Below are 15,364 nucleotides of genomic sequence, written 5' to 3'. Positions count from 1 at the left end.
AGATAATTCCGATGTGTGTATTCAAGTTTCTAAAATGTTGTTAAGTGTATTCACGAACAACAAATATTTCTATTAAGGTAAAACAGGAAGTTTTGTTTACCACAACCTGTGATTACTTGCTACGACCCTGGGGGTACGTACTTAAATGTTATTTACCACGGCTACAGAAATATCTTAATCTCAGGGGATATGTTCTTTATTCGAGAATTCCAAATAAGAAAGCGTTTTAAAGCCAAGAGGATATAGTTAAATGCGGATCTATATTCTGAAAACTGTACACAATACAGAGAAAATATATAGCAAAGCTTGTATATACATTGAAATATATATATATATACATTGAAATATATATATATATATATATATACTGATTCCAAATTTACGTCGGTGATATTCTTCTTATAAATATATGTATAATTGAAAGGAAATTTCATTCTTCTTTTCTTCTCATAATTTTGGGAAAAAGGCTTCTTCTTCTTTTCTTCCTTCTATTTTGTTAAAAGGCTTCTTCTTCCTTCCTATCTTTGATTTGGGAAAAGGCTTCTTTTTTCTATCGTTGATTAGTGAAAAGGCTTCTTCTTCATTTCTTCCTTCTATTTTTGGAAAAGGCTTATTCTTCTTTTCTTTCTTCTAATTGTGTCGTCGGAACTGGAACGTGACATACTAGAGTCTTTTGCTCACGACGTGAGGAGCGAAGGATATATTCCTAAACTGACTCGAAGTTTAAAACCAAACTTTCACAAGTAACATTTTTAGTATGAGCCACCGTGTTAGAATTGGGTCCAGACAACTGATGTTAAATTACTATTATTTTGATTGCGAAAAAGAAAACATAATAAATATTTTTTCTTTCATTTACTTGTCCCAATGTTTGCCGGTCTTTTTGCCTGTACAAATGCATGAAGTATGCACTAGACCTTCTTCATATGTACTAAAATAACAATAACGTGAATAATTCAATGTATTTTGAGCTCCCATATCCCATATCATATTTAGGCGAAGATACACCTGGTGATGAGACTACCAATTGCCGTCAACACACTCGGAGAACCTGTTTTGCACATACAAATTTTGTTAAGCAAAATCAAACACTGTAATACAATAATATAGATTTTATTCCGGACATTGAATAGAAGTTAACAGTTCACATAATATGAACAAAGGATTAAGACACAATGACATGAAATCGAGTTTTGAAATATTATCTCAAAATGCATAAAGTTGAAAAAGATTCTTTGTAATATGAAGCACGATTTATTATGGAGTTTGTGTTGCATGTACATTATCAGAAAATGCATATTGTAATGTACACTTGAGTACATTAAAATTTCAGGCTCTCTTCATTTTGGTTCTCTATTGCAAATACTTACCGTTACTATATTTTTAGAGAAATTTATTTCAGGTCGCTGTAAGCGGATATAGATAGAAAATTATTTACAAGTATCATGATTAATAAAGATGCATTGTCTTTTATGAGAGTAATGGAGCATTTGGAGTTATAATCTTGCAGTTGGAAACGCTGATTGTTCATTCGCGGAACACCATACTGAAAGGAGACATGGCTGAATTAAAATTATATACACTGGGTATTTCATCACGGTATCACAACTTTCAGACGTCACATAACTTGGAGAATACACCGGTACTTTTCATGTTTCTTTTAAAAATATTTACAAATTTTTATTATCTTCACTTTTACGTCGTAGAAAAAAATTGGGTATCTTCAGCACGACGAAGCCCGAGCGCACATTTCTTCCGGCAGCGTTACAAATGCGAATCCGAATCGGGGCTGAGCACTATCGCGGAATTGGAGTCCTTGAACAGAGGTACCAGCTCCGTCGGCGCGTCGTCGTGGTTGAGAGCTCTCCTGAGCAGCAGCTCCTGCTCGCTGGATATGTTGAGCTTGGTCGTGCTGTTGCGAAGCGGATGCGGCGATCCTTTGTGCCTCGAGGGACCCGTGCTGTCTTCCGTAGACTCGCTCGACTCCCGCACGACGCTCAGCTTCCTCGGATGGTCCGCCGACTGGACGACGCCATCTTGGATCGGTTCCAACGCCGGGAGATCCCCTGCGGGTGACGTTATGCTCGCCACCTTGGAACGCGACGACGGTTCCGAGGTAATGCTGTCGCTCGAACTGCTCCTGCCTTTAATAAACTTGAAACTGTCGATGGATGTGATCTGCGTAAGGAGCGAGCCGCGATGCTGCGCGGCTCCTGTCGAAAACGTGTTCTTCTGCGCAGAATTCCCTGTCGAGTACGCACCCTTGTACTTTGCCGCCTTCTTGGTGCAGAACCCGTACTTGCTGAGTATCGTGAACAAGTCTCTCCGATATTGCTTCGTGAGTATCGCGTACAGGTAGGGATTCGCACACGAATTCAGCGGATAGAAGAACACCAACAGGATCTTAGAGTTGGTGACGTCAATGAGCGGGTACCCTGCGACAGCCGTGAGGGCGAAGAAAGCGATCGGCGCCCAGCATGCAAAGTCCGTGAACACGAGCAGCGCCATTCTTTTCGCTACAGTCTGGTCTGTCTGCGACGCCATTACATTGTGACCGCTTATGGCACAGTATATTTTTAAGTAACAAGCACAAATGAGTACGAAGGCTAGACCATTGACCATCAGCAGCGTTACGAGGTAGATCCTATCTTCCAGTTCTTCATTTTCCATGGGGAGGCATATGCTGCGAAGAAATAACAAAAACAAATATATGACATAATTTCTAAAAACTGTAGAAGTTCCTTATTTTAAAAACACTTGTAACAAATAACAATAGACTGAAAATAAGAACACTGATACAACACATTTTCCTACAAAGAAGTGACATAGGTGAATACTATTTCTTATTTATATGTACTGTAACTAGAGGAAGTGATACAGGCCTCTCGTAACATGAGTAAATTCGCTTGCGACTGAAACACATTGAAATGCAACTTTCTTGTTGTACATGCAATATTATTGTTAAGGTCCAAATGGTGTTCACTGGCTGAGGTTATGAGGTTGGAGGCGAAGATGTAGTTCGGAGGCAGACGCCGTGTGAGGTCGGAGAGGCCGAGATGGAGTTCGAAGACAGAGACCGTGTGAGGTCAGAGAGGCCGAGATGGAGTTCGAAGGCAGAGACCGTGTGAGGTCGGAGAGGCCGAGATGGAGTTCGAAGACAGAGACCGTGTGAGGTCAGAGAGGCCGAGATGGAGTTCGAAGGCAGAGACCGTGTGAGGTCAGAGAAGCCGAGATGGAGTTCGAAGGCAGAGGCCGTGTGAGGTCGGAGAGGCCGAGATGGAGTTCGAAGGCAGAGACCGTGTGAGGTCGGAGAGCCCGAGATGGAGTTCGAAGGCAGAGACCGTGTGAGGTCGGAGAGGCCGAGATGGAGTTCGAAGGCAGAGGCCGTGTGAGGTCGGAGAGGCCGAGATGGAGTTCGAAGGCAGAGACCGTGTGAGGTCGGAGAGGCCGAGATGGAGTTCGAAGGCAGAGGCCGGAGGCAAGACTCATGCTGGTTGGGCCTTGCGAGCCAGAAGTCAAATGGACATATCTGGTCAGTACACCAATAAAATTGCATTTACTTGCATTTGGATTACATGGGAATTTATCCAAATTTCTTAGTCTTACTTTCGACATAAAAGCTAAAATGTCAATAGTCGAACTTGTAAAAATACTGTAAAATGTTTAATGTATTAAATGCTAGAAGCAGTAGTAACAGAAATAAGATCACAGTGAGACTATTAGTTGCAGCAAGAGCCAATTGGAAGCAAACGATATTGGGTTGAGAATGGCATACACCTAACAGACACAAATGAAGATAATTAAGGATGCACACGTAGCTAAGCTAATTAAAACAGTAGACATCATTGGATAATGCAAAACTATTTTTACTATGGATACAAAGCATCAAGCACATTCACTTACCTCTGATTTTGCACTAGAATAAAGCAAATAGCATTCATGCAAAACAGCAAACAAACAAACAAACAGCAGTGGTAGGATATAAAGGAAGCACGTGCACTTCATCAATTCTCTCATTGGATGGAAGCTTTAACGTCATAGAAGAGGTATGAAAGCAGCACAAGGGAAAGTTTATGTGGCGAAAAAATCCTCAGTTTGTTTCACTATATCACACACTCATCGTTTCCATATAATGGTGTCTCATGTTAACGATCCAGTTACTTCGGATTGTTCGTTGTAGAATATCGTATGTTTAACTGAACTATTTATTAATTACAAATAGTTAAAACTTGATTGATTGAGTTGGTGTTCTAAGTCAACTTTACTGCTACCACTGCGCCATCGGTGGGAGGTCCAGTTGAAACATGAAATTAGAAGATTGTTTTCATTAACCGGTAAAGATACGAGCGATAGACATGTAACAATGAACGAAAAATATGAAAGAAGGATACCTATTTTGAAAATTTATATATTGTAAAACGTGTTTTTTTTTTTAGCTGAATTTGAAGAAATACGAAGTTTTATGATTCTTGGGTTTGTATGGAAGAGTCACATAAGATGAAGCAATGCACTTCCGTGTGTGAAAATCGTAGCTGAGAAATTTCATATACAGGGTGTTTCAAAAACGGTAACTGAACATGTATGTTTTGCTGAGTTTCAGTTACTTTTCTTTAAAACACACTGCACTATGAATATAAAGCTGAGAAGATTAAAGCATTATAGAAATTGCACACACGTAAAAAAAGGCTGAGAATAAAGCTAGCATGCACAAGCACATAGATTCAGAACCGAAAGAAAACAGAATCCTACCTTGTTTTCGAATATCCGCTGATGCCAACCAGTGGGAGGGCTGCCATAGCGATAGAGTATGTCCACCCAATGGCCATTATTTTCGCAGCCATCCTCAGCTTCAATCTTTTGTCCAGGTGCAAGGCGTACGTGATGGCGTACCACCGCTCGCTTGTAATCACTGTCAATGTGTAGATGGATAGTTCGCTGGCAAAGACAGTGAGGAAACCTGCAATTTGGCACCCAGGACCTGCAATGAAATTTTATAATTGTTGAAAATTTGCTAATGAAGTTCAGCAAAGTTTACTCCTTTCCAAGAGTGGAATAGAATTTACAAGGTTATTTAAAAAGAATGCTACAAAATTAAAGTTAATATATTTTTAAGGTAAAAGAGATACAAAAGCAATTCTGGTGGGAAAGAAGAATGGAAGGTTGTAATTTTACCAGACCAATTACATATGTTGGATATGAGCACTCTGGCTAACACGGCAGATGTCAAAACGATAATTCATTTCTTGCCAGACGCGTTCCAACATATCCTCGGTTATCAGCTCTACTGCATGAGATATGCGCTACTTTAAATTATCCAGGTCTTGTGGTAGTGGAGGAACGTACACAGTGTCTTTCACAAACCCCCATAAAAAGAAGTCGCATGGGGTAAGATCTCTGGATCCTGGAGGCGCTTTTAGCAATCATAGTAGAAGTCATTGCCATTTTAGCTATCAACAACAAGTAGCACCTCTAGCGGATTTTACGTCAACTACAACCACAGACTATAAATTTACAACCTTCCTTTCTTCTTTCCCACCAGAATTGCTTTTGTATCTCTTTCAACTTAAAAATAAATTAACCTTACTTTTGTACCATTCTTTTTGAATAACGCTGTATTACCAAGTCGCAAGATTTACTCTTGCAGAAATAGCACAAGATTTCGAAGTACACCCACATGTCTGCTGGTAGCTGAAAGAATGTCTTACAGGTATAGTATTCTAGCAAGATTCAACGATATGCAGGTTCGATGGTAACAGTCGATAGAGTTGATTTATAGCGTGTCACCATCGAACTTTGGAGCAGGTGGAACGCATTCTCTATGAAGATCAATCAAGTTCAATCTTATGGGAATCCGATGGAAGCATTTGGATCTCACGGACGCCAGAACACAAGCTTCTCGAATTTGTAGCGATAGCTCACTTCTTTTGTTGTTTGCTATATAGGCCTTCTCGATGTCGCAGTGATAACGTCGTCGCTATGGGTCCTGGGGTCGATACCCGGTGGAGGCAAATAGTGGTTCCTAAACTTAAAATAACGTAAAGGTCTGAATGCAAGGGTCAGATAGCTTTTGTGATATCCATCAAACTGTTACCAAGCGTTCAGAATCAATTATTTATTTACTTATTGAAATTTACAGTAAAGTAGAAAACACTTTTAAACAGGAAAAACAATAGTAAAACAGTAGACTAGTGTCAAAAATAAAACAAACAGAAAAAAAAAGACAAGACAGTACCAACAGAAATCAGTTTCAGAATAACATTACTTACGTACATTTTCTTGTAACTTGTTGATAAAGACGAATAGGAACTGAAGATATCACTTCGTTTGAGATGGTGTTAACTGATTTGGTAGCCATATGGAACGTTGAACGAGAGAGAGTCTGGAATTATCAGTGTGGAAAGTTTCATTGCTCCGTGATTTATGTCCACATACTCTGAGGAAAAGTTCGTGAAATGGGATGCTACATCTCAAGTTTCCATTTATGACTTTATAAAAAATTCATACCTGCAATGTATCTACTTGATTATAGGGGTACTGAACGGCTTAGTTTAACCATGGAGCTGATCAGATTACATACAGAACGAGCCAAAATCAAGGATGTGTAGAGTCTTAGAGTCTTACGCCTTCATGGTGCGGAGCAATTCACAAAAGAGATATACTTTTGAGTTTTATGTAGTAAGACCATCCTCATCAAAGCTATTCCCGCAGAAATGGAGGTAAAGTCAAATAAAAGTAACATGTTGTTACATTGCCCGGTTTTTATCACAGTAAAAACTTGTCGTTACTCCTTCGCGGAAAACAACGAGACGTTTCAAGCCTACACTGATACCACGTGAGGTAAACTCTTCGATTTTTGATGAATTATCTTAAGCATCCACACTACCTGTCAGTCAGTACTCAATACAACTTTCATGTGGTAACGTCCTCACCTTGCAATCAAGGGGTCCCGGGTTCGATACCCTTTGGGGACATATAGTGGTTCGGTTCCCACTTTAGGTCCAGTCCCGATTAGCCTACCTGTGCATTAAAAACTCAAACAACTTCCACAAACAAAACAGTATTAATCTGGAAATATTTTCCTCAGTTACACTATCGAAATGATACGTTTTCATCAGCTTACGTCATACTGCTAATAAAGAACTAACTTCTCCTAGCAACCGGAAAACCTTCAGGTTGACGTCACAATATGACAAAAGTATATATTTTATATTTAACAATTTGAACGTCGCATTATTGTTTCACACGAGAGCGTAACAATTTTTGCTACAGCAATTCAGAAGTTTCAAGCAGCCCGAGTGAAATGCATTGGTACATACTCTCGACTTCATGGGACATTTGCAGTTTCCATAAGAGTCCAAAGAGTAACTTTAGTATTTCAGAAAAAAACATGAACTCGATAAAATATGGTTATATTAAATGATATTGAAACGCCAACCTAGTGATGTGTATGGTCTTGGATCTTCGTAAGCGTGCATTGGTAACACTGTTGCCTTGTAATCAAGTGCCCCCGGGTTCGATTTCTGGGGGAAGCCCACTGCATAGTGGTTCGGAACCCACTTTAACCTGCAGCTCCAATCCAGATTACCTTATATGAACACCTAACGTGGACTAAAAAGGAACTTTTTGGTCTGTATAGACTTTCCGAAATAAATTAAGTCAATACTTAAACCTTGTTTCGTTTCAGCATATGGTAAAATTTATCTACATTTGTTTTCTTTTCCAATAGTCCCACTTGCGTATAGTTTGTAAATTAAATCTTAGAGAGGGTTTCTGTGTTAACACAAAATGCATGTCCATATTTTAAGAGGAAATTTAGATACTTCGGGAGAGATAAATGCAATTTAATATTGATGTTAACAATAACAAAAAGGAAAAAAACAAAACAAACAACATAAAAATTAGGGATGGGCCGATATGAAATTTTCGCCGATACCGATAAAGTACCGATATAAAATTTACCGATACCGACAACCGATATTCTACCGATCCGATATAAAATTAGAAATGGCCCTTGAAGAACCTGGAAGGTTCATTGACCTCCTTAATATATGTGTGCTTCAAGGTGACTGCAGTGCAAAAGGAGTTGCATATTTACACATTTACTTTTTTTAGAAAGTAGGGCATGGAGATTATCCATAAAAATTACAACAAAATGGCAGAATTTTGCACTAAATTATCATATTTATCGATATATCGGATCGGTAAAATAATCGGTAATTTTACCGATAAACCGATACACCGATATGCCTATATCGGCCGATACCGATAGAGTACCGATTAATCGGTCCCATCCCTAAAAAATACATAACGCATGACACAAATATATTTCCAGAGCTTTCGCTCTTGCATCGCTGGCTCTATTGATTTTCATTTTCACATATATTCGCTGACTTCTCGGTCTACAATAAATTTAGATTTCTTTATAAATTTAAAACTTCTAAATTCAAAAGTTAATTAACAATTGTTGGATCTTTGACGTGAGAGTGACGAAGCGAGAAGCTTTGCAATGATGTAGATTTTTCTGTCTTATGATATTCTACCATTGAATTTATGTGTTACTCTAATTTAGCTCTCCACCCCCCGCCCCAAAAAAAACTGAAATATTGTTAGTATATGGGTTGTCAGTTTCAAAAGAGGTGTGTTTTCAGATGTAGTATTGATGGCATTTGAAAGCACGAAATACAATATTTACTTCAGACATAAGTTATCGTTTTAAAATCTAATGGAAATATTTGTGTTACAAATGTGTGGTTATTATCCTGTTATTTGGGAATAAAATCATTTCTGGCAGGGATGAAAATTTGCCTTTGATAAAAAAGGGGTGTAACAGCCCCCTAAGGTAGATTAAAAAATGCAGGTCGTAAATCGACCTGCATTGGACAAACATAACACATTAAAAAGGTAAAGATAATTTAAAAACTATCTCAGAAACAGTGGAAGAGACCTGCTCTTCTCAAAGAACCTAAAAACATTGGTTAAAACACTGACATCGTCTCCCAACATAGAAGACAAATCGTTGGAAAGGTTAAAACACTGCCTGAGGTGATTAAAATCAGCACATTCCAACACTTAAAAGAACAATGCAAGTACGGCACAACGGAGAAGAGGACTCTGCTTGTGTATTACACAAATTCTGAACAAGTCTCCCTTGTTTTCTTATTGCTGGTTCATGCAAGCAATTTGACATTAACTTATACCAACAAAGTGTGTGTTATACAGCGTGTCCCAAAATGATTATCGGGTTTTCAAGTAGTTGGTATATTTAAAAGACGAAGGTGGATGTTTATATCGTACCTGTACGATAAGAACGGCTGTGCAAGTTTGCTATCCTGAGCGATTGTCATTTGTTTCCCATCAGTCACAGCGACGTAGGTGTATTACAAGATGGCGACTCCCGTCCTTTTTTGTAATTGAATTTGCAAGGTGTGATTATGCTGGTTCAGTTCAGCGAGCTTTACGATGGCGATTTGGAAGTTATCCTCCGTCCGATAACAACATTCGTCAATGGTTTAATAAGTTTCAAACAACTGGATGTGTCTGCAAAGGAAGGAGTTCTGGTAGCTTGCATTGAACATTTGTAAGGTACGCTATGTAAACTTGTTGAGTTGTTGTTTACTCCCATGTAAGCTTTGTCCGTGTACCGCACATATAAGGGAAATTATACGACTATGAAACCCCGATAATCATTTTGGGAGACGCTGTATTTGAACAAAAAAAAAAGGCTTTTGATTTACCTGTTTGCCAGTCAATGGCGAAGTTGAAGTAAACATCCAGCGTGCGCAGGTCCATGGCTGCAATGAGTAGCAAGTACAACCCCATGCAAAAGTCCGCGAAGGCCAGGTTGCACATAAGAAACTTGGGTACAGTCATGCGAAACCTGCTGCTGAGGAGCACAACGACCACGGCCAAATTCCCAACGATCGCAGCCACCACCACAAACCACACGGCGATGCGCAGCAGCCAGTTACCCATGATGTCCTCGCAAGGGTTGAAGGCGTCCGGTGCCGGCTGACAGTTGACGTCACGAAGGTTCCTCGACAAGTTTCCGCAGTATGCCTGAATCATCTTGGAGTTGAGCGAAGCCGTCGTTTGGTGGAAGAATCCATCGAACTGGCTCTCCCCACCGGATCCTCCATGTTCCAGAGTGTTGCCGAAAGCTGTCTTCGGATCCAGGAAGAACGGGTCGAAGTGATCGACTAATGTTCTCTGAGTTGGGTCCCTTATGATAACGGGTCCAGGAGAGATTAGGATTCCCCAGTTGACCCGAGGAGTGGTCTGATCGTCGGGGAAGAATACAAGATGCCCATACTCTTCTTTGTCTTCGCTGGATTCAGGTCTCTGCGTTGAATCTTCATAGTCTTTGGACTTCAAGTTTCTCCGCCTCCTAGACCATGAGACCTCCGGTGCATCTGGAAGTGGCGTGGTGGTCTCGAAGCAATACTCTGCCACTTCTTTCTGAAACAATACGTAATTTACGATAAGAAAAAGAATTTGATAGTATTGATCTGGCATAGAACTCAGATTAACAGTATCACTAAAGAATTGAATTTTGTAGGAAAACTCGTTTCTATGGATACAAAGGTCGGAACACTACAGCATGAAGCTTTTTTGGGAACAATGCAAGATGAAGCATTATTCCGTTTCTATGGTGATTTAAGAGGGGAAATTATGTGCAAAAATTTCAGATCTGGAATCAACATCGCCATGTAAACAAACAAAAAAAAACACAAACAAAAAACAAACGTCAACAAGGAAATCTACAGTGTAACATACCCCACAGGATACCCCCCTTAGTGAAAATCAAGAGTGAAAGTGAAAGTGAATTGTGAAAGTGCCATAAGGATTACCGAGGAAGAAGACACGAAGAAGTAGGAACACATCAATCAGTCCCGCTGGCTCGAAATCGCAAAGGATAGGCGGTGTGAGCCAAGAAACAGCAAGCAAGCAAGCAAGTCTGGAATCTTCAAGCATTCAAGGTCTGCAATGGGTAAGATAATTTGGTATGTCACTACAGAATATTCAGTTTTATTGAGAACACACAATATTATTTCACTCACATAATAAATAAAAATAAGGTGTTAGTGCATTTGATAACATTGCTGATATTTAGTAATAAGCTTGTAGATGTAATGGCAATAAACGTTACAACAATTAATAAATTAAAGATCTTGTCTAATAAGTAAGAACTGGAGACAAATAAAATGCTATTTCTATAATTACAGTAGGTAGTACGCGTATAGCCACATGCATGGGGAACGATGAAAATAAGGGAAAAGTGATTCATACCTTGGACGGAAAGAATGACGAATGGCGATGTACAGAAAAATATCAAGAACTATTAATATATATATATATATATATATATATATATATATATATATATATATTTGGATGCCTAAAGAGTAACTAAACTTTTGAACTAATTCTATTCTAGAAAGGAAGAAAGATGGAGGAAAAACACAAATATGCAAAATGGTATGACTGTGTACATATTCAGACTAGCTAAAGGTACATAATACATTTGATTAGATAACATTCGAGATGGCACAGAAAGTTGAAGATGAATATACAATGAACGAGAAGAGGTAAGAAGACATTTATTATTAATACATTACTAGAATTAGATAGATTTAGAACATTGGTAGTCTACTCTGAAAGTGATTACCCTGTAAGGATTTACGCTGAAAAATGAACAGAAGTGTGAACGAAATTCTAACGATTGACTTTCGGTAGTAGTGTCTACGAAAATTAATGCTACAGTGGACCTCGGCCGCTTCGAGACTTTTAAGGATGAAATATAACAAGTAACTCACTAAGAAGGCGTTCATTACCAAGGATGACGACATTCGCATTGAAACTTCAATTATATAAACAAATGGTAGTTTTGTCAAAAATACTACCGACATGCACGGCATACCTCATTCTCCTTTAGACATATTGAGGAAGAGGAATTATTTACTACGAAAGGGAAAGCAAAATGATACAAGTGAGGAGTACCGTTATTACGTCTCTCGATACAATGTTGATTCCTACCAGTTTGGACTTGTAACAGTGGATTTACATGAATTCAGGATTAAAAATTGAATTCTTTGAAAAACCTGTTGGGCCTGAAAAAGACACCACAGAAATGTTACTCCAATGATCCATAACGTAATTACGTCAGGACTTACCTGATGTTTTGCATACCGTTCGGGATCGTGAGTTTCTGGGTACTTGAACGCACAGCAATGGTACGGGTATGTGAGGCGAGCGTCTGTCAGGTACTACAACGGAAGAAAACAAATCTGTAAGTCACGTATTCGCACAAGGCAGCATACATGGCCTAATACCACTGCACTGTTAACAAAAAAGATATATAGTATATGTATACAGAAATAATTGTCTTTTTGCAGTGAAGGTCCGATTTATCACCTCTGATATTTACACAAGAAGTGTATGGATGATTCTACAATTAGGGGACAATATAAAATCCCAGCTCTGTAGCAATAGTCACTAAGTGTAGTAAATTCTAAAAAAATCCCATATTCTAGGTATACAAACCCATTATGACATACCAATTATTATAAAAAAAGGTTCAAATATGTCATTAGCATGGATGTCCCTGGCAAGACATATTAAAGTTGAAATGCAAAATATTATTTTTCTCTGGAGTAACAGTACACGCTATTTCAAGCTACAGTGAGTGATCATGTGATTCGGATAATTCTAATCTGATTGACTGGGTTACAAATACTTTTCTTGTAAAACCAAGGTCAGTACATTAATTTGTTGTTATTCAGTAAACTAGTAATAAAATTATAATATAATTAGAATTTACTTGTTGAATGATTTGAAATCAGAAGCCAAAAGCCGGTTGTAATTCAACACAATCTCCTAAAAAATAAAAATTAAAAAGATCTCGTTTGTCAATAGCATGGGCACTACTCACTTGCATGGAGCATGAACTTTTCAATGATTAAATAAAACGTTATTTCTGAACATTCAATTCTGCTGCCTATATAGCATCAAAATACGTATTATACATCTAGTATCAAGAAGAAGTAGTAGTATATAACTTTTTGATCTTCATTTTTCCCCCAAGTCCCTTAATTGTAGAATTGCCCATATTGTACTGTACATATTCACAAATTTATAAATTGATTTGGAATTTCGTTCTCACATGGAAAAAAAATCAAATCGATCGCATTCAAATTTGAACAAGTAAAATCCTTCTGGATCAATCATTATTATCCTTAACGAAAGTAATTGGACAACTTATTGCCTTGTTATTGGAAACGACGAATTTCTTATTTTGCATACTTCTCGACATTGCCTGCAACACAATTTCCATAACAATAACAGAACAATTGAATCAAGAAAATATAGATGGACAAATTAGGTTCCACTTATGGGGAAGGAAACTAAAACATGTATAGGCACTCACTCAGGTAAACCTGAAGGTAAGAGGCTTTTGAGAGTGCGTGGGCGAAACAGAGGATAAAGTAAAAAACGGAATTGAACATATGGTGCAATGACACTGTAGAATAAGGAAAAAAAGGTTTTAGTGTTGGAAGACAAATGGAAGCATATATAATCGATAAAGGATAAGACGAAAACAGACTTTTGTTTCATTGGCATTGAGGAAGATATGATAGAAAGAAGAAAAATTGTGTGTGTGTGCGTGTGTAATCACAGGAAAAATTGGAGGCATGTATTGCTGTGACAATGAAATGATAGGAACATATTGAGTCTTGTGTAACTGTGACAATAAAACATACAAACAGGGGAGGCATATATGTGCTGTCACAATGGAATAATATAACAAACTGTGTGTTGTGTAGCTGCGATAATAAAATATGGAAACAAGCAGGGGCGTTTCAAGATAAAATTTTCACCCGACCGAGGTGAATTTTAGGCACCCCCTACTACCCACCCTGCCATCCATAACTTTCCATCCTGTTCCTGCTACTTTCCACTCCCAATTAAAACCTTGACCATGTTACATATTTGCGATTTTAAATAAGAAAAATAGCAGCCTTATTTAAAAATACTTTACTTGTTACTGTTAAAGATTGCGTTTATTGTATGTATGCATTTATTCAATACCTACGTAATGATATAAAAATAACAGCAATCTCTTAGCTTAAATTGCTACTTGATTTTGTAATGTATGTGTTGTTATGCAGCATTAAAGTTTTTAATAAATCTCCGTTGGAGAAATGGTAGTATCAAAGATAAAGGCTAAATTGAGCTGCGCTTCTGGAGCCTTAAATTCTGCACTGCACTGCATACATTTGAAGTGGAGTATCGGACTGGTTGGTGTCCCCTGACTCTATTAATATATATATATTTTTAAAGCCACTAACTATTATGCGAGGGTCACTATTTATATTTTGAGCTTTGGCAACACTGATTGAAGTTAGGCGCGATTTGGCGTTTGTACGGAATCGTCTGGCATTATTGACCATAACGTACCTCAAATGTTTTGTCAATAGCTTCATTTGTGTTGTTTATGTTGCCTTGGAGATTGCGCGACAACAATAAAATGAAATTAACTCGTGAACATTTTCGTGCGATGATTTTTTACGATTTTCGACGTGGATTATCAAGACAAGAGTGCATCGATCAACTTACTTCCACATTTGGCGATGAAGCCCCATCCTTTGCCACTGTGAAACGCTGGTATAACGAATTTAATCGTGGCCGCCATTCGCTCACCGACGAGATTCGCGAAGGTCGTCCAAAATCAGTTGTTGTTCAAGAAAACATTGATGCTGTGCAAAACCTAATACTGCAAGATCGTCATGTGACATACTGTGAGATTGAGGCAACCATAGGCATTAGTTCCACCAGCATATATAAAATATTACATGATCATTTAGCTGTGAGAAAGGTATGTTCTCGTTGGATCCCACACAATTTGACAAAAACTCAAAAAGACGCTCGCGTCAATTGGTGCAAACAAATGCTCGATAAATACAATCGTGGTGCTTCAAAAGACGTATATAAGATTGTAACAGGTGACGAATCATGGATATATGCATATGAGCCGGAACGTAAACAGCAGTCGACTGTATGGGTGTTTCAAGATTAACCCAATCCAACAAAAGTTGTTCGCGCTCGAAGCACATCGAAACAAATGGTCGCCTGCTGTTTTTTCTGGAAAACTGGTCATGTGACAACTGTGCCTTGAGAGGAACGTAGAACGGTCAACTCTGAATGGTACACAACAATTTGTTTGCCAGAGGTCTTCGGTCAAATACGGAAAACAAACAAACGCCGTCGGATCATTCTTCATCAAGACAATGCCAGCTGTCACACATCTCGTCTAACAACCGACTTTATGAACAGTCAAAAAATCGAATTGATGGGTCATCTGCCGTAC

At 38.5% G+C, this 15,364-nt stretch overlaps 1 protein-coding gene across 1 annotated transcript in view; it reads right to left on the bottom strand.

Annotated features, from left to right (window-relative positions):
• Positions 1-1,125: 1,125 nt before the first annotated feature.
• Positions 1,126-15,364, bottom strand: part of LOC145999974 (lutropin-choriogonadotropic hormone receptor-like) — a 304,703-nt gene continuing 290,464 nt past the window's right edge. The window contains exons 11-14 of the mRNA XM_083137268.1: positions 12,171-12,263; positions 9,735-10,455; positions 4,750-4,978; positions 1,126-2,683 (exon numbers count right to left, since the gene is read on the bottom strand). Coding sequence (XP_082993394.1) covers positions 1,765-2,683; positions 4,750-4,978; positions 9,735-10,455; positions 12,171-12,263 — 1,962 coding nt within the window. The 3' untranslated portion in view covers positions 1,126-1,764. The remainder of the gene's footprint in view (positions 2,684-4,749; positions 4,979-9,734; positions 10,456-12,170; positions 12,264-15,364) is intronic.

Source organism: Lepisma saccharinum, chromosome 16 (assembly GCF_977018435.1).
Source record: "Lepisma saccharinum chromosome 16, izLepSacc3.1, whole genome shotgun sequence".
NCBI lineage: Eukaryota > Metazoa > Arthropoda > Insecta > Zygentoma > Lepismatidae > Lepisma > Lepisma saccharinum.
Note: the sequence above shows the minus strand (reverse complement) of the source record. Positions and strands in the feature narration are given on the sequence as shown.